The 23,696-nt window shown below is 39.6% G+C and overlaps 1 protein-coding gene across 5 annotated transcripts in view; it reads left to right on the forward strand.

Moving 5' to 3' along the window:
• The window catches only part of ttll7 (tubulin tyrosine ligase like 7), a 107,781-nt gene that overhangs the window by 22,718 nt on the left and 61,367 nt on the right, over positions 1-23,696 (forward strand). For all 5 annotated transcript variants that reach the window (XM_062978101.1, XM_016994885.2, XM_008114157.3 and 2 more), the window contains exons 2-7: positions 5,482-5,660; positions 6,787-6,918; positions 11,585-11,706; positions 14,537-14,604; positions 22,056-22,214; positions 23,057-23,273. In XM_062978101.1, coding sequence (XP_062834171.1) covers positions 5,636-5,660; positions 6,787-6,918; positions 11,585-11,706; positions 14,537-14,604; positions 22,056-22,214; positions 23,057-23,273 — 723 coding nt within the window. In that variant the 5' untranslated portion in view covers positions 5,482-5,635. The remainder of the gene's footprint in view (positions 1-5,481; positions 5,661-6,786; positions 6,919-11,584; positions 11,707-14,536; positions 14,605-22,055; positions 22,215-23,056; positions 23,274-23,696) is intronic.

Here is a 23,696-nt window from a genome sequence, read left to right on the forward strand (position 1 = left end):
TAACTGTGAATTTGATTTTCACATATTTGATTAATATGGACTATCTAACAATTTTTATGTATTCCAGTGTGAGTCTATAGTCAGTTTCCACCAGAGGTTGACAATGGAGTCACACTGGAGGACCTGGAGATTCCTAGAGAGGTGTTCTCGCAAGTAAAAAAAGTGGTATTTATGGTTTGATTCTAACTCCAGTGAATGTGGAGGACTGATGGTAGATTCTTTAGTTTCACTTTTGTCAGTCTTGTTTCTAGCACAAACCCAAGTGTATAGAACTTAATTTATTATATTCTTGATTTTCCATGCAGTTAGATGGAATCGGCCAATTAAATGTATATCTTGGAGTGTCTCTAGCGTGTGCCTGAATGCACAGATCTCCTATTATTGATAATGCACAGCTCTGGGTTAATTTTATGCTAAAATCTCTCACTTGTTTATATAATAAAGATCCCAGTTTCTGAATAACACAGTGCCTTGCAGTAATATTCCACATGAATTCTTTGACTTTTTGACATTTTGTTAAATTAAAATCCTGACATGAAACTGATTTAATTGGAATGTTACCACTTCATATATTCAAAATAGTTAGCAATGTGGAAGTGCAAAATATATTTATTGTGGAATAGAAGTTAAATAATGAAAAACAAGTGGACAGTTTTGGGTTGCATAAATATTTACCCCCTTTTTTGCTATCAATCACTGGACATAAAAAGACATATATGTCTATGTATGGGCATTTCCAGCTCTAAATGGCTTATGAATTCCAAAGAACTAGCCAAACAAATCTAGGATAAAGTTGTGTAGATTTGGATTCTCTCTCCCTCTCTCTCCCTCACTCCCTTCCTCCCTCCCCTCCCTTCCTCCCTCCCTCTCTACCTCTCTCCCCCCCCCCCAAGTTAGGAACAACAACTTCCTGAGTGCTATTAAATCTATTAACATAAAATCAAAAGAATATTGATCACCTGTCACCCACTGAAACCTGGTGACTGGGAAAAGAGGGGAAAGTCAGAATAGCCACCATCAGAGTAGATATCAATTCGTTTGATTCAGAAAGCAGTTCTGTATGTATTCAGGTTTACTGGTTTTTAATGGATACTGGAGCCCCGGTGGCGAAGTGCGTTAAAGCACTGAGCTGGAGACCGAAAGGTCCCAGGTTCAATCCCTGGGAGCGGGGTGAGCGGCCGCTGTTAGCTCCAGCTCCTGCCAACCTAGCAGTTCGAAAACATGCCAATGTGAGTAGATCAATAGGTACTGCTCCGGCGGGAAGGTAACGGCGCTCCATGCAGTCATGCCGGCCACATGACCTTGGAGGTGTCTACGGACAACGCCGGCTCTTTGGCTTAGAAATGGAGATGAGCAGCAACCCCCAGAGTCAGACATGACTGGACTTAACGTTAGGAGAAAACCTTTACCTTTATAGAATTAAAATGGGAATGGGAACCTCCAGGGTACTGTGCTAGGTGGGGTACACTCCCCATGAAATCTGAGGTTTGTAGTTTGGATGTACTCCTGGACTCCAATTTGCACCTGAATGCCACAGTTTTTGACTGTGGCCAGAAGTACCTTTGTATAGTTAAAACTAGTGTGCCAGCTGTACCCAGTCCTTGAGAAGTCATCACAATTGCTTCAGTCATAGATTCCTTCTACACTGCCATATAAAATCCTGATTATCTGCTTTGAACTGGATTATAAGGCCGTGTAGACTCATATAATCCAGTTCAAAGCAGATTATATACTTATATATGTGGATTATATACTTTGATAATCTCGATTACATGGCAGTGTAAAAGGGGCCTTAGTCATATTCATTCATTCATTCTCCTTCCCTCTCATACTGAAGGGCTATTCAATAACAGATCTCCAACATGGTGTCCAACTAATTTCTTACTGAGACAAGGTGTAGGAAATACAGTACACCTTCAGTAACAAAGGAAGGCTAATTGTTAGCTGCTGCATAGAGTGTTGTTGTTGCATGATAAGTTCGTTTTGAACCAACAAGATGTCGCTGCCATACTATACAGTTGTAGCACTATGGTTCCACTTAAACGGTCATATTACTATCCCATGCAATCCTGGGGTTTCTAGTTGGCGAGGCATCAGAATTCTCTGTTTGAGAACTTGAAATACTGCAAAGCTCTGAATTCCATTGGATGGATCTATAACTATAACTGTATAGTGTGAAATGGTCCCATGTTTTTTCCTGAATGGTGCTGGCAGTAATTAAAATATGAAAGCTCTTTGCAAAAATAGGTTGGTTTATTTGTATTATGTTTTCTGAAACCAATTGGAATTGGTTTTTGTCCTCCCCATTCCTATGTATTGAGATGCACACATAAGAAGGCACAAATATGAAGACTGTGTGTATGTTGATGCTGGATATGACTTTTTCAATCAAAGAGTGCATGTTTTTGTACATGTTTTTCAAGCAGCTTTTTTGTCATTTTCATATAGAATTAGGTATAGTGCAGAGAAGCTGTTAAGAAAGTGTAGGCTTGATAGTGGGAGTACAGTGAAGTCTGTAATTGGCTAGAAAAGCACTGCGGTTCTCCCAGACATTAACACTCTGGTAATGTACTGAACCTGAGACAAAACTACTGAGTCATTCGCTCAGTGCTTATTGCATTATTTGTGCTTCTAGAGGCATGGCTTTCGTCCTGTCCTTTTAAGACTAATATTTTATGCATTAGTCAGAAATGTTTTTAAGCTGCTCTACAAACCTAAGAAGTTCACTTCTAAATGAGACTAATATTCTGTTTACTTTAATGTTCTGTTATTCCATAGTGGGTATTAACAGACCCCTAGCTGAAGCCACAGGAAATCATGGATACAGTAGCATCGTTTTGGTGATGTTCCTGAACAACTGGTGCATGTAAACTTGAGTGTAATCAAGCAGCATCAAAGTGGGGTCAAGATGGTGAAGACATATTAATGATTTTGCTCTCTCCACTCTTCTTCTCCTTAATGAGTTAATTGAGGGCAAATTATTATACGGCAGTGTAGATTTAGATAATCTAGATTAAAGCAGATAATGTGGTTTATCAGCTTTGATAATCTCAATTATATGACAGTGTAGAAGGAGCCTGAGTCTACAATGCCAGATAATTTGGGATAAACAGATAATCTGGGATAAAGGGAAATGTGGAAGCAGTTGAAATAGGTTTGAAGCAGTTGAAATAAGATGAGGGCAAAAGGAAAAGTGGGAGGAAGAGAGAGAACCTGGGGCCACTTCTCCCCTATATCCCAGAATCTGATCCCAGATTAGCTGCTTTAAACTGGGTTATTTGAAGCCCCCTCGGATTAATGAAACACCTCAACAGAGCTGGGCATTTCTGAAAGGTCCGGGTCTGGTGAAGGGCTGGGCCTGTGGGGATTGACTTCTGGGACCGCGTTCTGTGATTCCGGGGGGTCAATCCCCACTGCCATCCCAGTTCTTCAGGTTCCTGAAGCCCAAAGGAGTGGGAGGGCACCCACTCCCTCCCCCCAGCCCCCCATTACTTCCTTAAAATTTACCAGAGGGGCCTTCAGACAACACATGTTCCTCTGTATAGTCCTGACGCTTGGCAATGACTCATCCAGAGATGGAGGGGAGGAGGAGGGAAATCCCTTCTGGGTACACTTTGAGGGAGGAATGAGGGGCTGTGGGATGGCATCCAGCCACCTGCCAAGGGAAAGCCTGGGGTTGTGGGAAGGGGTGGGGACTCAAACCCAGGAGGAAGTGGGTTATTTGAACCCACTTCCTCCTGGGTTTTAGGTAGTGTTGAAGGGCCTTTTGAGGCTGGAGGCAATATGTAGACATTTTGGGTTGCAGCCATTGATGGCCTCTTCCCACATAAATTGGTCCAATCTATTTTTGAAGTTGAAATTGGTGGCTATGCCTAAATCTTGTTTTAGCTAATTCCACGTTTTTAATTATGAGCTATGTACAGATATACAATGAAATCTCCCAACATTTAATTTCATTAATCCTCCTGCTCCTCCTAGCACTTAAAACTAGACTGGATCTACACTGCCATATCATCCAGATTATCCAAATTATCTGCTTTGAACTGGATTATATTTGTCTACACTGCCATGCCATATAATCAAAGCCGATCATATGGATTGTTATGGAAATATAGAGGGGGCTGTAGGTGGGGCCATAGAAGGGTTCACATAAAACCCCTCTTTTTCCTCTGGATTACTGTAGGTACCAATTATAATAGAGTGACATATTTGGAATCCTGTGTTCTGTTCTGCTTTGGGTTTTAAATGATGGAGGGAAAGTGGCAGCTGGCAACTTTTGAAAAATGATAAGATTTGACTGTGTGTCAAAATAAAATGGATTAGACACGTGTAATACCCCCCTCCTTTATAAAAGGTAACAAATAGGCCTGATAACACTGTTTCACAACTAGTTGCAAGTTTGGTCTGTACTTTGTGGCCTTATACCTGGCTGTTAAAGAAGTCTGAGTCACTGGAAGGAGCATGTGTTTTCTTCTCCCTTTTGCAGTTCACTGTTTTCATCCTGAATCCTAACATAATTCCGTAAGTGTAATCCTCTACCCTTTGTTCTGTTTGGAAAGTCAAGAAGGATTCTAACCCATGTTGATAACTAGGACTATTGTATTACAAAACTATTGGGACATTTATGGGTTGTTGTATGTTTTCTGGGCTGTATGGCCATGTTCCAGAAGTATTCTCTCCTGACGTTTTGCCCACATCTATGGCAGGCATCCTCAGAGGTTGTGAGGTATGGAGAAACTAAGCAAGGAAGGTTTATATATATCTGTGGAAAGTCCAGGATGAGAGAAGAACTCTTGTCAGTTGGAGGCCAGTGTGAATGTTGTAGTTAATCACCTTAATTAGCATTGAATGGCTTCATCTCCTGGCTTCTTCCTGCCTGGGGGCATCCTTTGTTTAGAGTCGTTAGCTGCCCCTGGTTGATTCATGTCTGGAACTCCTCTGTTTTCAGAGTGTTGCTTCTTATTTACTGTTCTGATTTTTGAGTTTTTTTAATACTGGTAGACAGATTTTGTTCATTTTCATGGTTTCCTCCTTTCTGTTGAAGTTGTCCACATGCTTGTGGATTTCAGTGGCTTCTCTCCAACATGATAGTTGTTGGAGTGGTCGAGCATTTCTGTATTCTCAAATAATATACTGTGTCTAGGTTGGTTCATCAAGTGCTCTGCTATGGTTGATTTATCTGGTTGAGTTAATCTGCAGTGCCTTTCATGTTCTTTGACTCATGTTTGGGCACTGCATTTATAAATATTGGGACATTTATATTTTTAATTAAATTATGTTTTGTGTCAAAGCCTTGGCCCACTCTTAAATTTATCTGTTTGAGGATTTAATCCCTAGTCTTCATCTTTCTACTCATTTTAAGATTTATAAAGCAGATAAAAGATAAAAACTAGGTTTCTTGTCTTTTTTGTCCTGCTGAACACCAGGAATTAGTCTAATAACTTCTTTCTAATCCTGTACTTCGACTCTGTTCTAATACAGGCACCTGTTTCTTTTTTGGAACTGGGTTTCGTCACAGTCTTGAACTGACATGGTATGACGACGACCTTTGAGGGAATTGGCTTGCAAGGCCTTCTAAGCTTCCTGAGCACCTGTGACAGGATTTGGGCTCTGCTATTGTGACATCCCAGAGATAATGCCATCCTTGCCCAATGAGGGAGGTAGGCTACTTATTATTAAATTCTTGTACTGGTTTGCACTTTTTACCTTTGTCAACTCAATATAGACACGGGTCTATTCCCATCCCAATTTGCACTTCCAAGAATTTGCAGCACTTTATCCGTCACCTCGTGTTTACAATATTTATATGGTGCACCTTACCCAGTCTACTTTTACAATCTCTCCATTTTAATCCATGTTTTATTAGTTCTTGTTTTTTATTGGCTAATGTTTAAATTTTTTAATTGTGCATGTTTTTGTCTATTGCTGTGTTTTGTACTGCTGTTGTTTTTATTCGGGCTTGGCCCCATGTAAGCCACCCTGAGTCCCCTTTGGGGAGATAGAGGCAGGGTATAAAAATAAAGTTATTATTATTATTATTATTATTATTAAGTTATTAAATCCCTGTATTTTGGTTTCATTTAATTGCAAATGTTTTAAATTCTTGCACCTTGTTTGGCATTGGCTTCCTGTACTCCCTGTATTTACTTCCATCATGCATTTGTCCTAATAATTGATAGGGTAGGACATGCTTTTGTTTTTTAAAGCTTCATATCTTTTTTTGTGTATATTGTGGCATTGAATTTTGCCAAATTGTAAGCTGCTCTGAGTCCTCCTTGGGGTGAGATAGAGCGGGATAGAAATATAGTAAATAAAAATAAAGAAATAAAATAAATATTCTGTATTGTATATTTGCACAGTGGGAGAACTAAATGTGGTTTCACTGTCCCATTGTATATATAAGGTAATGAAAAACTGCACATTGTTCTAATGCATTTGTAATATATTGTTGACCTAAAACAAGATTGGGCACCTGTAATTCTGCAGATATTTCCTGGCCTGTAACTCATTACAGCTATAGCCAGCAACTCCTAATAGCTCTGGCCAGCATAGCCAATGTTGCAAATTCATGGGAGCTGTAGTCCAAAAACAACTGGCGGGTTGCAGGTGTCCATTTTGGTGCCAAAACAATAATATATGGTCTGTGTTTTCTAAGGAATGTAATTATTTATGCCTTTTTGGTAGGTGTCCCCAAACCCAAACTTTCTTTGTTTTCAGTAAAATATCTTTGTGATATGTTGTTGATGCCTCCATCTTATAAAACAGTTGCTTTCCCCTCCTTTACAGATAACCAAGGAAATTCTTCTCTGACTTTACGCTCAGACCTTTCTTTCCAAAGCACAATAAGAAGAAAAGTCAGAGAGAAGAAAAAGCACGGGACCATCACTGCAAATGTTGCTGGCACAAAATATGAGATTGGTAACAAGCTCCATATTCTGCTTATTTTACAGCTACCGTGTTTTCCCAAAAATAAGACAGTGTCATATTAATTTTTGCTCCCAAAGATGTTCTGGGTCATATTTCAGGGGATGTCTTATTTTTTCATGATTCCTTTCTTGTACTCGGTAGAATAGCTCTTTCTTTTTGTGCTCATGTCTAGGGGTAAAGAGGCGGGAAAGGCGTGCACGAGGCAAGTGAGGAGGCAGGAAAGACGCACTCCTTTTCCTCCTTCTCCTTTGCACCACACGCGCCTTCCTCAGCGGTGCCGGCGGCTCACTCCTCCTAGGTCTTACATTCGGGGGATGTCTTATATTTGGCAATATAGCAAATCCTCTACTAGGTCTAAATTTCAGGGGATGTCTTATTTTCGTGGAAACACGGTAATCATGTGATTAGAATAGAGACAAATGGGTTGAGAGCATAGAATTAGGTAGCCAATAAAAGCTTATAAGTTAAATTACTATAGAACATGTTACTAGGGAATGTATTTCCTTATTAAACTTATTCCATTTTATTGTTATGGCCTAAATACCTTAAAGACACCAGATCATGTTTGATCTTGGAAGCATTGCAGGGGCAGCCCTCTTTATTACTTGGATGGGACAGTGCCAAAAAATACCAGCTGCTGTAGAGGAAGAAACTGGTGAAACTGCATCTGAGTAGTCATTTTCTAAGAAAACTCTGGGCCCTTCGAGACAGGCCCAAAACATTGGTCCAAACGACGTGAATTAATGCAGAGTAAACCTTATCCCCAGTTTACTCCATATTATTTATTTCCAGCATTTATACCCGCCCTTCTCACCCGGGGGGACTCAGGGTGGTTTACAACAGTTGGCAACATTTAATGCCAAGAACATAATAATAAAACAAAAACAGTACATATAATCAATTAAAACTATAAAAATACATCGTTAAAATACATTATAACAATTAAAACATATGTAAATTAGATCCATTTGTCTAAAAACCTCATGCTTCAGCCATATTAATTAAACTCCTCTAAAGATCTGGACCTTAAGCTAAGGTCCAGGTCTTTACAGGTGAGGGCCCTGTGGGGACTGACTTCCAGGACTCTTTCTGTGGGTCTGTCCCCATAGCTATCCTGCTTCTTTGGGCTCTAAAAAGGCCAGAGAACCAGGATAGGCCCATCCTCTCCCCTCCAGCCCCCATTTCACCCCTCTCTACAGGACACCTGACATAAAAAATTGCATGTCAGGAGGTGGAGGGGGGGAGGGGGGAAGGGATAGCCCTCCTTCCCCCCCCCCCCCACCTCCTGATGAATAATTGCATCAGGTATCCTGTAGAGAGGGATTGCACTGCCCACAGCCCCCTCTGGTAAGTTTGGAAGGTGAAATGGGTTGGATGGCATCCCTGGTCAACCTTTGTTTGACCCAGATGCCATCTAGCTATGACTTCCAGGAAAGCCCAGAATTTGGGTTGGGTTGGTGGGGACTACAACCTTAGAGGAAGTGGATTTTTTAACCCGCTTCCTCTCAGGTTTTAGTATATTCTAGAAGGGCCCTCTATTAAATTCAAAAAGGTGTCATAAGTCATCAACCAAACTACACATTCAAACATATACACAGTTTGCTGTTAGAAAGTTCTAATTAACCTGCTTGGAATATTGTAGTTCCTTGTGAAAGTATTTCACTATTACCATCACTGTGAAAGTGGTGCTTCCAGATGATTTGAACAAGTAAATATCTGAATTTAGAAGCCAGTCTTACCTTCTCAAACTTGAGTTGATTTATGCCCGATTATAATACTGTTTGAAGGAAACTAGCTATGATTCAGTGTTGGAGCACATAATTTATTTGTAAAAGGCCCAGGTCCAGTTCTTTACACTTCCAAGTAGGGTTAGTAAATAATTCTGCCTAAAATCCTTGAGCCCATTTGTGAATCATTGTGGACAGTACGTTCCACATCAACTTAGTAGAACTTGACAATGAAAATACCTATGTTCTTGCTTTAAAATGTAGCCCTGGTTCTTTAAGAACTTGCACATTTGCTGAAATATGCATGTTAAGAGCTTTCAAGTGAATCATTACCACATCTAACATTTCACAGGACAACTCACATTGCATTAACGTCAAAAAAATCACCCATTTCATATTAATTTTACACTTGACTTACAAACGAGCAAGGAGCACAATCTTTTTGATTTAAAAAAACGGAGTTGGAGTTTGGCATTTTTCCTTCTAAATTCAGTTACAGGAAATTAGTTTTTAGATTTGTGTCTTATGACAAGGGTGCTATAATCAGTGCTGTCATCAGAAAATTGTTCCCATAATTACTATTCAGTGTAAGAACATTATCCAGAGAAGTCATATGGAAAGTATCGAGAAGGCCTGATTCTATGGGAGATGTTCATACAAAGTGAAATCTGACACAGGTTTCTGATTTTCCATTGTTTCAATGTAAATCTCTTGCATTACTCAGTTGAAGACTATTATTGATTTGTCCTTGCTTAGATTTCATCTGCTTTTCTATAATTATTTTGCCTTTTCTCATCTGTAGCTGTGATGTCTCTCCTTCCTTTGCTATTGAAACGTAGGGCCCTTCCAGACAGGCTCAAATAGCGAAATGAACTGGGATTTAAAATCCCAATTCCTTTTGTGCTTTAGGTCACACAGAGGGTGCAAATTCCAGGATTCTCCTGGGGAGGACATCTAGCCAACTACCAGCACCCTGTTTACTCTCTAAATGTACCAAAAGGGTCTGGCTGCATCCTCAGGTCTCTCAGAGAAAGCGCCTGACATGTCATTTTGTCACATCAGAAGCTTTATTCGAGTGGTCTGAGGATGCTGCCATGTCCCTCCACTAAGTTTGGAGGGGAAATGGGGGGTGGGGGAGGATGCTGGGGGGGAGGCTGGGGGGGTGGTGCCATCCCACTCTTTCTGGCTCTTAGATCCCGAAGAACTCTGATAACAATGGGGATTGGCCTTTCGTGATCACAGAAGGCAGTCCTGAGAGTCAGTCCCCACAGACCCAATACCTCAAAAGATCTGGACCTTGTGTTAAGGTCCCAATCCTTTGAAGTGTTTTTTAAAATCCAGAGTAAATTAGGAAATCCCAGTTTACTGTAGATTAATACAGATTAACCTGAGGCATTGTTTGGATACCTCAGGTTAATCCAAAAACCATCATGGGTTTTGGGCCTGTCTGGAAAGGCCCTTAGATAGGTGGAGGAATGGCCAGTGGCACCTCCCACCTGAAATGGAGCAATTTCAAGTATTGATATAGAGATACTCAACTAAGCTCTTGGGTACATATTGGCATACACCAATTTGATTGTTTTGTCTGAAATAATTTTTGTTTGTCATGTGAACCTTATAATGCATGATAGCTCATTTCATGGTAAATGTATTACTTTGGATCTGAAATCAGATATTAATTTGAGATCTAAATCAGTGCTACTCAAAGTCAATGAATCTAGCTCAGTGCTGTTCTGTGGGCCATGGGCTGTTGGCCTAAGGAGATTTTCCAGGAAATAAACACAACAAGAGCAAATATGACACTGGTCCCTGGCAAATTAAAAATGAGTGGTCCCTCAAATCGGGGCTCTTCCAGACAGGTCCAAACAACATCTTGGGTAAAAGCTAATTAATGCAGTGAAAACTGGGTTTTCCCAGTTAACTCTGCATTAATTAAACACCTGGAAAGATCTTGAGCTAAGATCCAGATCTTTCCAGGTGTGGGCTCTGTGAGGTTTGACTTGGTGGACTTCTTCTGCAATCCCAGGGGCCAATCCCCACAGCCATCCCGGTTCTTTGGGCTCCTGGATCCCAAAGGAGCAGGAGGGCACCCACCTCAGCCCCCCCTATTCTCCCCCCAAATGTATCGGAGGGGCCTACTGGTAGTGCAGACCCCTCCGTAGAGTATTCCTGATGTTTGAAAATGACACATCAGGAGGTGGGAGGTGGGCTGCTGGGAGGTCCCTCCATTAGGTTTTTTTGGGGGGGGGGAAGTGGGGGGCTGGGGAGTGGCGGGATGCTTTGGTTGACCTAGGATGGCATCTAGCCACCCATTGAGGGAAAGCCTGGAGTTGTGGCAGGGGTTGGGAACTGAAACTTGGGAGGATGCAGGTTATTTTAACCTGCTTCCTCTCAGATTTTAGGTAAGTGTACAAGGGCCCTCAGATGCTCATCGAAGCATTGATCTAAGTAACTTATTCTTAATCTATTGAAAGTCAAGCCACAAGCTTTTACGAGTCCCTTTATCAAGCAAATATATGCTGCTAACCAGTCATCATGACAAAGCAATAAGTAGAATCTGATTTGCAAGATGTTGGACATGAACATCTTTAATCATCAATAGTGTGCTAAATGCTGCCAATATTACCAAACCACAGAAATTAATGGTGTTTTTTTCTGAAAGTCTTAGGGGATTTCAAGTTGTTTCCATTTTATGGTGACCCTAAGGTGGCCCTATTATGAGGTTTTCCTGACAAGATTTGTTTGGGGGGGGGGGAGGGGGTTCTTGTCTTTGCTTTCCTCTGAGGCTGAGAGACTGACTTGCCCATGGGGTTTCCATGACCTAGTAGGAATTTGAATTCTAGTTTCCCAAGACATAATTCAAACCACTGTACCACATTGGAAGTCTAGGTGTCTAATTTAATTTTGTTGTTTTCATTTCTCTCGTGCAGTCCGGGTAGTAATAGAAGAAATGGGGTACCTCAAGACTCGGGATGAAGACGAGACTGCAAATCTCATCTGGAGTGACTGTGCTGTACAGCAAGAAAAGATTGCTGAACTCCGAAACTATCAGGTAAAGAAAAGAAAACATCGGGAGTGCTGGGCACCTTAGCTGAAGTGTTAAATGAAGCAATGGCATAAGAGTTCAGAAATACTTTAGGTAGTAAAATATAAATGTTTTACTCCATATTAATGTTTTCGTTCATGTTGCCTATCTTGTTCTCAGATCTTTAGTTCACTGCAAGTGAAATATGTTGACTGTTCTCCTATGGGCAGGAAGATCCTTTAGTTTTAATCAGTACAGCATTGCATGGGCTTTAGGCATTTAACAGGCTTTTCTAATATGATCTGTTTTTAGTAAGGTGGAATTCTATATTGATTGCTGATGTAAATAAAGATTTGATTGTTTGACTATTCCAGATTTGTCTTGCTTTTACTAAAGACAAAACGAAGTGTCCAGAATACAATCAATCACGATACACAGAGGTTTACAGCTGGAGGGATAGTGTGTTTGGGCATATTTCTGGCAACTTAAGGACCAAATCCTTGCATGGCTATTCTGGGGGCTTTCATATATTTTCATTTATCCTTCTGTAAAAGAAGCAGTAGAGGGTGGTGGCTCTGATATCAATAGGTTGATGAATCCACTTCAGGTTTTAATGTGAATTTTTAAGAAGTTATCCAGAGCCCATCTACACAGCTCCTAAAACACGGGATTTCCCGAGTTAAAACGGTGGCGGTGGCTAGATGATGCTAGTGGTAAATCCATGCTGATTCGCACAATGGACTAAAAACACGGGGTAAAAAGGTCCACTTTTATCCTGATTACAGCAGGAAAATGCTCTTATTTGCATCACCGTAGATCCCTGCACTCACAGAAAGCACGTAATTTCGTTCCCTCCCACCTTTGGAGACTGCTTCAACACATATCCACTTTTTATAAAGCCTGAAACAGCTGATCAGCTGATTTGGCTGTGAAGCGGACACACAGCTGATCTAAAGGAAACAAACAGAGAGCAATTGGAACTCTCAGAAACTCTTTATTTTAAACTTTATAATATTAAAAAGAGCTTGAATAAACAATTGGGGGAAGAGAGAAGTCTGGCGGAATTTCTTTTGAAAAATTCCCTCTGTTATGTGCTGAACCTCATATGTGCACATGAAAATCTGCTTGTATTTATATTATTTGCATGTATACGGTCCAACACATAATGGAGGGAATTTTTTAAAAAACAAACCTTCTGCCGGATGTTCCCTGTCCACCCTCCCATGTTGTTCCAATACAGAGGAAGCCTATGAGGACAGTGGGGGAAGAAATCCTGGGACCTACAGGTCTGTGTGGGGGACATGTTCTCAGGTCCCTTTTTTGTCATCCATTTAAAAACTGCACTTTCATGCTGTCTGGAAGCACTCACCTGTATCTGCCCAAGTGGAGAATGTTGTTAATCTTTAATTTGTGATTATAACAATATCAAATGAATTACTGAAAAAGAAAAGCTATACGTTATGATAAATGTGATAACAACAACAGATCAGTGCCTAAAGAACTTTTCCAAGACTGTCTGCATGCCATATATACTTGTTTATAAGCTGCAAAAAATCAAAGAAAAAAATGGAATTGACTTATGGAAATAGACAATGATTACACAAAGTTGATGAGCTCTGTGTGATGTGAATGTGGCCTGAAACAAAGGTGTGTGTATGTGGGAGGGAGAGAGAATAGCAAGGAAAGCAATCTGCCTCTATTAGGGAATCAATGTGAAGACAGTGGCAAGATTCAGAGGCTAGAAGCCTCTCTTGGTGTGGCAGAATGTTAAACTAGTTCTACCCCATTATACAGTAAAAGACCCAATTAAAAATGGCTGCCAACACTCCTCACCAGTGCCCAAAATGGTGGTTACACCACATTCTTTAGATTCCCCCCCCCCCATTGCTTCATTGCCTTCTCATTGATTGTCCCTCGGCTATGGAACTCCCTCCCTGAAGAGATTAGATCGCCCCTCTCCCTCCTGTCCTTTAGAAAGATGGTAAAAACTTGGCTCTGGGACCAAGCCTTTGGGACGGTGCAATAACAGCAGCAATAGGAAATTTCACCCTCCTGACTGGATCTGGTGTGGCTGACTTGTGATGGTTTTAAATAATTGTTTTCATGTGAAGATAACTGATTTTAGAGTTTATTGTATATTTATAGTTTATTTTATGTTCTGGCATTGAATATATATGTTGTGCTCCACCCTGAGTCAGGGTGAGAAGGGCAGAATACAAATGTTTTAAATAAATAAATAATAAATAATACCACTAGGGTTGAAAAAGAAGGTGAAGGTGGGAGGTGGGAGGGGTGCCAAGGGAGAGGTAATGAGATTGGAGTGCTGCTTCAATGCCATGCAAAGAGAGGTTTCTTGCTTCTGCCTCTTGTCATTGCCTTCACATTGAGTCCCTAATAGAGGTGGGCTGCTTTCCTTGCTCTTCTCTCCCCCACTTTTTTCAGACCACATTCCCATTCTTTTTACTCATTTATATTCCCATTTCTATCCATATTTAGGTAGACATTTTAATGTCAGCAATGTAATTTAGGATTCCTCCTCCCTAATTGTAACCCTTCAAGTAAACAGTCCCTCTCCTGTGTTTTTTCTATGCATTTTTAAAAGGAGATGGAAAATGTTTGTTACGTGTCCCTAAGTGGTGTTACCTTTGATTTATTCATGGGTTGTAGCAAAAGCCATAATTTTGGCCCCAAATCTGCCCTTGACATATACATGAGGTTGATTTATACATAAGTATAAGTGTGTACGACAACTAATAATAACTGCTTGTGGTTGTGGCAACCTATTTAATTGCAAAAATAAATGATTCATCTGTCCCAAATCCTCTTTCTAATATATGCATTCATTATTTTTTTTCAGAGAATCAACCATTTTCCAGGAATGGGTGAGATCTGTAGGAAGGATTTCTTAGCAAGAAACATGACCAAGTAATTCACTCTTTCATTTTTTTAAATGGGGGAATGTTGGTTAGAATGTAGATTGCAAAATCTGCTTTTCACAAGGTGACCCAAATGATTTATTTGTATATTCAGAAGCTACATGGAGCAGCACTGTTACTTGGTATGAGCAGTCGACAAACATAGCAGACATACTAAGAATTACTTGTTCTTGGTTGTTTAACTAGCAGTAGCCACAAGCATCCCTTGATTCTGGCTCTTGCACCTTTCTACTCAATGCCCTGCCTCATGCACGGAGGAGGAGTTGTTTAAAGCTACGAACAATGCAATTGCTGTTGCCCACTTTTGGTCTAAAACTATTTAGTTGTTTGTGATTCCTTTATTTTATCACTTTTAAACATATTTATTATGCAATGCTTTTGACACGAAATAAATAAATAAAATCTTTCTACTATTGTGATGTTGGACACAACTTATCATTTTCATCCTTTATGCAACCAACATTGAACTGGGCAACTTTGGTGGAGCTAAGGGCTTGTTTTCACCAGTAGTCCCTACTCATGACTTTGATAATGTGAATAAATGGTTTTTTTAAAAGATGGAAACAAAAAAAATTGATGGACATTCATTTGAGGTTTGATTTGTCTTCCTCGCAGTTTTCATGTAATTCATGGGACTGGGGACAACCTATTTAAAATAAAACACTACCCTTGGGATCTTTCAAAAAACAAACCTTTCACCATATTTTTTTGATGGACAGTAGTTGCAGAAATGGGAAATATGACATTCTTCTTTTTAATGAATGTCCCTGTGTTAAACACCACGAGTAAGATGCATTTATTAGTCCATTCAAGAAATGTAAGATAAAGGCAAAGGTTTTCCGCCGATATTAAGTCTAGTCGTGCCCGATTCTGTGGTTGGTGCTCATCTCCATTTCTAAGCTAAAGAGCTGGTGTGGTCCGTAGACACTTACAAGGTCATGTGGTCAGCATAACTACATGGAGCGCCATTACCTTCCTGCCGGAGCGGTACCTATTTATCTACTCACAGTTCATGTTTTCAAATTGCTAGGTTGGCAGAAGCTGAGGCTAACAGCGGAAGCTCACCCTGCTTCCCGGATTCGAACCACCGACCTTTCAGTCAGCAAGTGCAGCAGCTTAGTGGTTTAGTCCGCTGTGCCAGCAGGGGCTTCTCAAGAAATGTAATAGTTTATTTTTCTGTATGTAGAAATGGGACCTTTTGGGGGCAGAAGACTATCTGAATGAGGCTCCAGTTGTGTGTTGAGCCTCTTGGGGCCCTAGTTTACTAAACTATCATTGGAAATGAAATTCAAAATTGTGTCTAGATATGAGAGAGTCTAAATTGTGGAAAGAAGACATTTGGGCAGAAGGAATGTCAAAAGTCAGATGCCAATTAGAGAGCAAAATAGAGTTTATTAAAGCAACAGTCCAAAAAATAGCTCAACAAACTAAAAAGACTTAAAACACTTAACTTTCAGTGTTATTAAGTAGAAAAAGCGGATAAAACCCCAAAAAAACAAGAACTGGCAAATAAACCGGATTAGTGAGAGATATAATCCAGGTTAAACTTAAAGTTCTAGAACTTGACCCAAAAGTTCACAATGGGCTGAAAAACGGAGGCATGAACTAAAGCAAGTAGTATTGAAGCCCACAAACCTTTCCCAAAACTCAAAAGTACAAATAGGAGTTCAAAACAAACAAACACCCAAACTGAGCTAGGGAACTCCCAGTTGAGAGCAGCAAAGCCAGCAAAACAGCGAGATGTTGGCAAGTTCGCAGCAACAGCTGCTGGAACATACACCAAACCAAGAGTTAAAGGAGCAGAGTGGGAAAGCATCAAGCCGGTCCAAAGTCAGGATAAGCAGACAGCGTCAGTATCAGGAGTGAAGGTAGTAGTCAGCAACAGCAGACAGCCACGGAATAGAGAACGACGCGAAGCCACGGATTGAGAGCGAAGAGCAAAGCCAAGTCAAGTTCCAGTCCAAGGTCCAAGGTTCGAGAGGTTGAAGTCATCCAAGAAGGTCACAACACGAAATGGCACAGAGAGCCAAAGCAATGAGGGCGAACAGCAGCTAATACAAAATAGTAATAACAGTGCAGTCCAGGAAAACCCACACAATTTCAGCCTTCCGTTGCAGAATAACCCAGATTAAACTTACATCCGTTGCAAAGTCCCAGTCCAGTCTTCAGTGACACACACAGGAAACCCAATGGTGCCCAGCAACACCTTACCACACGTAAGGTATAATGGCCAAACAACCCCAATATATCCAGGTCTCCCTGGGCTTCCAAACTATCCACGCCCAAAGAGCAGGTGCCTCAACTTCTTAATCTGAATCAAAACTCCACACAGCCAATGCCCTGGGGTCAGGTGTTCCGAATTCCTCATCAGAGTCCCAATCATCCTGCCCATGCCCAACTCTATCCACATCTGTGGACCCCCTCTCTCTCCTCCAAGCAGACCAAGTGGGATCTGCTTCTGAAGACACCCAAGCTTCTCCAGCATCAGCAGTATCCATGGGCCCCGATTCGTCCCCAAACATCTCCGGTGCCCGTGCCCAGTCCGTGCCCGATTCCTCCGTTAACACCTGTTCCCCAGCATCCATTCTCACCTCAGGATTCCCACATGAATCCTCCTCAGAAGACTCCCCATCAGTCTCCCTGACCCTTTTCCTAAACAAATCCTCCAACGAGCCCTCCTCGCGAGGGTTTTTCCTTCCTCTCCTGATCCCACCACTATCATTCACAGTCTCCAAAGGTGCATTCACAACAAGGAAGGTAGTTTAAGATTGAGTAATTCCCCCACAAAGAACTAAATTTATAGGAGCAGAGAGAAGCATGTGTTCATATGCACACAGAATATTATTTCAAGTTATTTTTGAGTGAACATACTGTAGATGTAGCAAAACAAAGCTCCTCTTTCCTCTTGTTCTAATAATGATGTCTCAAGGCAAGTTTGTGACTGAAAAAGGGAACAATGGCATGTGGCTGATATGTGTGAAAACATTAGCTGATGAAATGGAATGTGGCAATGTGTTGTCTTACTCCATATTTTTGTTGCTACCTTTCTTTTCTCCTTTACTTTGAGAAGCTAATACATTCTGACATGCAATTCACTGCCATGCAAAATAAGGCAATAGATGTAGATGGACTGTCATAATCTGTTGCAATCAGTTTATTTGTTCCTTGTAGCTGCTTTGATGTTTGCCTTTTGCAGAGATGTGCTCTATTGCCAAAGGACACACAAGCTAATTTTCAACACCTTAGAAGAACTCTTGACTTTCCACATCTGTGTTGCATTGGTTGATATTCTTATTTCGGGAAGTACATTTTTAATTATTTTGCTTTTTTCACATAAGAGTGAAACATTTTGAAAGTTTTATCTGGACTGGGTAAGATTGCAAGTGCTTTTGTGCAACTGTTTTTGCTCTAATATAACCAAAACAAAACTTGCTTGTCTCCCCGCCCCTCTTCAGGATAATTCCAAATGTTAAAATGCTCTTTCTAGTCAAGGATGAAAGAAATGAGAATATTATTTACATCTCTGCTCTTTGTAAGGATTGTCAAAGGAGAGGTTTGGAAAGCAATGGCAAACAGTTGTAGCACTTTGAACCTGGTCTAGAAAAAGTACTGGAGACCAATGTTCTTTAAAATAAATGTCATACAGTGGGGTGTTGTGTGGTTTCCAGGCTGCATGGCTGTGATTTCAGCTTTGAAAGTCTTTGACAGTACATTGAATGCCATGCAGTTTCTATATGGTCTTCTGCTAGTGTTCTGGCTACCTATTTTATACTAACTGGGGATTCATGTCATCCTCAATGGCAGCCGTCTGTACAGCCTTTTGCGATAATATAAATGGGAAGTTACCAGTGCAGGAACTACTGTAGGACACAGGGAAAAGTATTTGGTTCAAGGGTCATCAGCTTGCATTTCGAACAGGTGTAAAGATGTCATAGGCTCTTTGAGGACATTTCTGTACTAATCAATATTCAAATTTTATAACTTTTAAAAGTTCTTCTTTAATGAAAAGACAGTGTTTGAGAAAACCAAAGGTATCCTATAGAATGGATTCCGCCCCCCCACCCCCATGGAATGACATCAATATTGCTATTAGTTGAATGTCTCATTGCTTTGTGGATTACTGCATAAGAAGAAAACCAGTGCTTTTAAGTCCAAAAGGAAAAATGGCTGCTACATGCATGTGGAGCTATGTCTGTTTACTTTGGAACATAAAACGTTGAGCCTTTGCCCCTGTTTCTGGCTATCCTGTTCATCACTTAGCGACAAGGATATGTGAAAGCCATCACAGATTATCCCCAATCAGAAAGTAGTTTTGTATTAGGGGTGTGCCATTTTTTGTTAGTTGTCATAAGTTGTATCAAATTTGTGAAATTTGTACTCACGATGTCATATCTGACACATGGGCATGGCCTGTGACAAAAACTTAACAATCAAAACCTACCCAATACTTTTTCGTTTGAATTTTGTACATCTCAGAAGCCTCCCAAAGTCAGTTTAATTTTCAGGAAGCAAAGCAAAGCAAAAAAGGCTGCCTTTCCTCTTTAAATTAATGGCCTCTTGCCATGAGGAGAGGAAAGCAGCAGGGTGAAAGTGAAGTTCACTGGGAAAGAGACTGAGAAAGCACAGAACTCTGGGAAGATGAGCCCAATGCCAGAGAATTCAAAAGGCCTTGCCCTAAACTATATTTCCCAGAATTTTGCTCAGCATCAGAAAGCCCCAGTCAGGATAGGGCAGAGCTATTTTCCTTCCATAGTGGCAGCTAGCTAGAGTGCCAATAAATTGTTGAATCTGCAAAGAGGAGAACTGACTGATACTTCTAGTAAGTAAATTTGTGTTCTGGACTGGGAAGAAATCCCTAAATGGAAGTTCTATTGGTTAATATGAGAGACATTCAATGAGATAGCTGTTGTGGGTATTTAAAAAGTGTTTTAGTCAAAACTTTAAACAATTCGCTAAAATTAGAAGATGCATGAATATTTCTGAAAGCTGGGAGAATGATCCCCTGTTATCTTGTATCATTGTATAGAAAATTCAAGGAGATAGCTCTTGTAGTTTTTAAAAAAAATATTATTTATAAAAACTTTAGACAGTGAAACGTTCTGAATCTTGATGGGCTAACAGTGGTACATGTGTTCTACCATTCTAACAAGTTTCCTCTCAATAGCTGTAAAAATGTGGGAGAAAGCAGCCCCTGAAGTTTCCCCACTTGCATAGTGACTATAACAAAAAAGTAATGACATTTTGTTACTTATGTTATAGTAATGAAAGTTTTACTAATGATACTTTAGAAACACTTTAGAAATGAAACACCAGCACTCCCTAATTTCGTATTGATTTTTGAAACATTTTTTAATTAATCGAATATGCCTATTTTGTATATTCTCAATTGTCAGGGAAAATATTTCAGTCATTTATTGTTGTATAGTATTTATACAGGGAATAACCAGATAATGAGTCAAATGATGAACCACGTTTTTGTTTAAATAAAGGAAAATACAACTGTAGTGTCCTCCAGGCATTAAGGACATCAACAAGATTGAATTTGCTGGGCCATAAACAATAAATGATTACACATATGATAACTTACTAGCAATATACTGAATAAGTGCAGAGCCAATATTTTGTGACTATAAGGCTTGTAAAACAAAATAAAAATTACAGTGCCAATTATGCCTTTTCTTTTTTAAAAAGTGTTTTGTTATGCAATTAGCTAAGCGCTTTTATAACAGGCCACTTATTGTACCAAGGCCTTGATGTTATTAGCTCCAATCCTGGTTTTACAGCTGTGCTTGGCATTTTTAAACTTCTGTAGCCAAGATGAGTAATTGCAACATCCAGGATAGTGGTTCTGCACCAAGTCCTAGCTGAAATAATACAGTATCAGCAAAGCTGTTATGTCTTTTTTTGGCTTTATCTTTATCATATGGTGGACATGAGAACACTACCTCTGCACTTCCTGGTGTTGTTTCACAAATAATTGTATTAATTCCTCAAACCCTAGGTGTCTCAAGAGGCTTTTTTACACTACACATTTATAGCACTATGATGTTACTTTAACTGCTATGGTTGTATCCTATGGGATCTCTACATTGGTAGTTTGGTGAGGCAATAGAGGAGTTTTCTTCTACGTATCCCTCTCTAACCTGCAAATTCCAGTGTAGGATGGAATCAGGGCTGTTAAATTGGAACTACAGCACCAGACTTGTATAGTGTGAAAGAGACCAAGACATCAGTTCAAGTTCACTTTATTATGGTCAATGACCAGCTCATAAGAAGACATCAGTTGGAAGGTCCCACTGGCTTGCAAATAATGATAATTCACATAAATACATTTATTTCTCTTCCATCTCAGGGCCCTTCCACACAGGCCCTAAAATACAGAAGTTACCAGGTTAAATGGGAGGGGTAGCTAAATGACCCTACTGGTAAATTCATGCTGATTCACAGCAGGTGGTTCAAAGGAAGCACAAACGGAGAGCAATTGGAACTCTGAAATTCTTTAGTTTAGATTTTATAATCTTAGGCACCTTCTACACTGCTATATGAAATCCAGATCATCTGCTTTGAACTGGATTATATGGTAGTGCAGACTCATATAATCCAGTTCAAAGCAAATAATGTGGATCATCTGTTTTGATAATCTGGATTATTTGACCGTGTAGAAGGGCCCTTAGACAGAGCTTGAATTAACAATTGGAGGAAGAGAGAGATCAGACAGGAGTTTTTAAAAAATAATTTCCTCAGTTATTCCCTTGATTTTGGCTTTTATGAGATTTTGGAATGCCCATATTTGCATATATTGCCCATAATGAGATATCTTGGAAATATCTAAACACAGAACTCGTTCATGTTTCATATGCACATTATACACATAGCCTGAGGATAAATTTATATAATATTTTTTAAAAAATGTATAAAAGAAAGTTTGTGTATATTGAACCATCAGAAAACTATCTCAGCCATCTATGTCAACAGTTTCAGATTTCGGAGTATTTTGAAATTTAGGATAAGGGATAATCTATGTTGTGTAAGGCTTCTTTCTTCGTTGATGGAGAAAGCCATAAAATACAAAACAGTTGAATAACTATCTGTACTGGCAAATATATTTATCTTTTGCTCTTTTGTTAGTAATTGTACAGATACTAAGCTTGCCAGTTAACATTTTCAGGTTGCATTTTACAGGTTGATTTTATATCCTTTTGGTGCACAACTTTGCTGTAACTGATGGCATTGGCTCCAGTGGAATATTTAATCTGAATTCCTATGTATGCGTAGCTGAATGAGCCTTAATGAATTCATTGGTTCTTATTATTCCATAAACCATTCTAGGATTGTGTTGCCAGAGGCTACGTATCTTAATGAATGACACGGAAATGGAGCAAGCATAAATGCCAAACTATTAAAAACCTGTTACACTGATGCCCTTCTTTTGTTTTGCAGAATGATCAAATCTCTGCCTCAGGAATACAGTTTTATTCCTCGGACTTGGATATTCCCAGCAGAGTATACACAATTCCAGAACTATGTGAAAGAACTCAAGAGAAAACGCAGACAGAAAACGTTCATAGTCAAGCCAGCTAATGGGGCAATGGGGCATGGGTATGACATAAAGAAGATCCCTTGATCATGTGTTTCTTTTTGCTACTTTTATTAGTGTAAATTACCCTAGGGATGGATTTCTTTTTCTGTGGAAGACGATAGACAAATTCAGTAATATGAGTTATATTAAATATGCTATGTATATTAAAGGAAAATGATAACAAATTTTCCGCACCAAATAGTGGACAAAAATCCCTCCCCCCCACGCTAATCCAATAACTTGAGAACATGCATTTGTTCGGATTTTATCTAGTACAAATAATATTTGCACAAGCTTAACACCAGTAAATAATACTTTAAAAAAGATAGCAAGATAAAACTCATTCTAGTTAAGTATGAAATCGTCAAACAAATCCTTGACAGCCTGCCTGGTCAGGATTGTTTGCAGTAGACATGTGTAGGAACTAGAAACATGATTGATGGAACTTACAGTGGAGCAGATGGATAAACTATAAGAAAAATAGCACGAGTTAGCAAGCTGGTTTAAATCCACAATTGTAAGATTTTACTGCTGTCAATTCTCTATTAGCACCAGATAGGTATGATTGCCTGGACTGACAGTACAGGAAACACAGCATCTTTAGGTTTCGGAGTGCTGAGTGTCATTTGTATTGTTTTCTTACATACTCTTACATACAGAAGTAGAATGTGTATATAAATACTTATTATACCATACCATGTGGCTACCTTAATGTATATGGCTAAAGGAAACAACATTTCCTGAGCCTGATATAAGCTAATGATAAACCCAAATCTCTGTATTGATAAAGTTAATTTAATAAAAATTGTATTTTTTAATTTTTTCTTTCAGTGTTTTCAACATATTTTATGCTTTTCACCAGGATCTCCCTTACAAGAAATGGAGAAAAGTTGCATTCTCAAGAACACCTGATAGTCCAGGAATACCTTGACAAGCCCTTTCTTATGGAAGGCTACAAATTTGATTTAAGGATATATATTCTGGTGACTTCTTGTGATCCTTTAAAAATATTTTTATATCATGATGGGCTAGTGAGAATGGGCACAGAGAAATATCATCCTCCCAATGATTCAAACCTGGTAAGTGGATGTTAAAAGTTAAACAAAGCACTTCATAGTACAAGATAAAACAGTTTAGAAATGAAACAATTTCGTATAGATATCAAATGAAAGATGGCCAATTATATAGTGTAAATCTATTTGGTTGATCTTGCTTTCCTTTGGGTGTATCTACACTGTAGGATCAATGCAATTTGACACCACTTTAACTACTATGGCTCAATGGTTTAGAATTCTGGGATTTGTAGTTCGGTGAGACACTAGCATTTTTGGCAGAGAAGGCTAAAGACCTTGTAAAACTACAACTCCAATGACTGTTTAGCATTGAGCCATGGCAGTTAAAATGGTGTCAGTGTGTTAATTCTACAATTGATTAAATTGCTTTCATTTGAAAAAAAAATGAGTAAAGTCTTTAGTGAAGTCAGCGCATTCTAGCTAAAGAAA

Source organism: Anolis carolinensis, chromosome 4, assembly GCF_035594765.1.
Source record: "Anolis carolinensis isolate JA03-04 chromosome 4, rAnoCar3.1.pri, whole genome shotgun sequence".
NCBI lineage: Eukaryota > Metazoa > Chordata > Lepidosauria > Squamata > Dactyloidae > Anolis > Anolis carolinensis.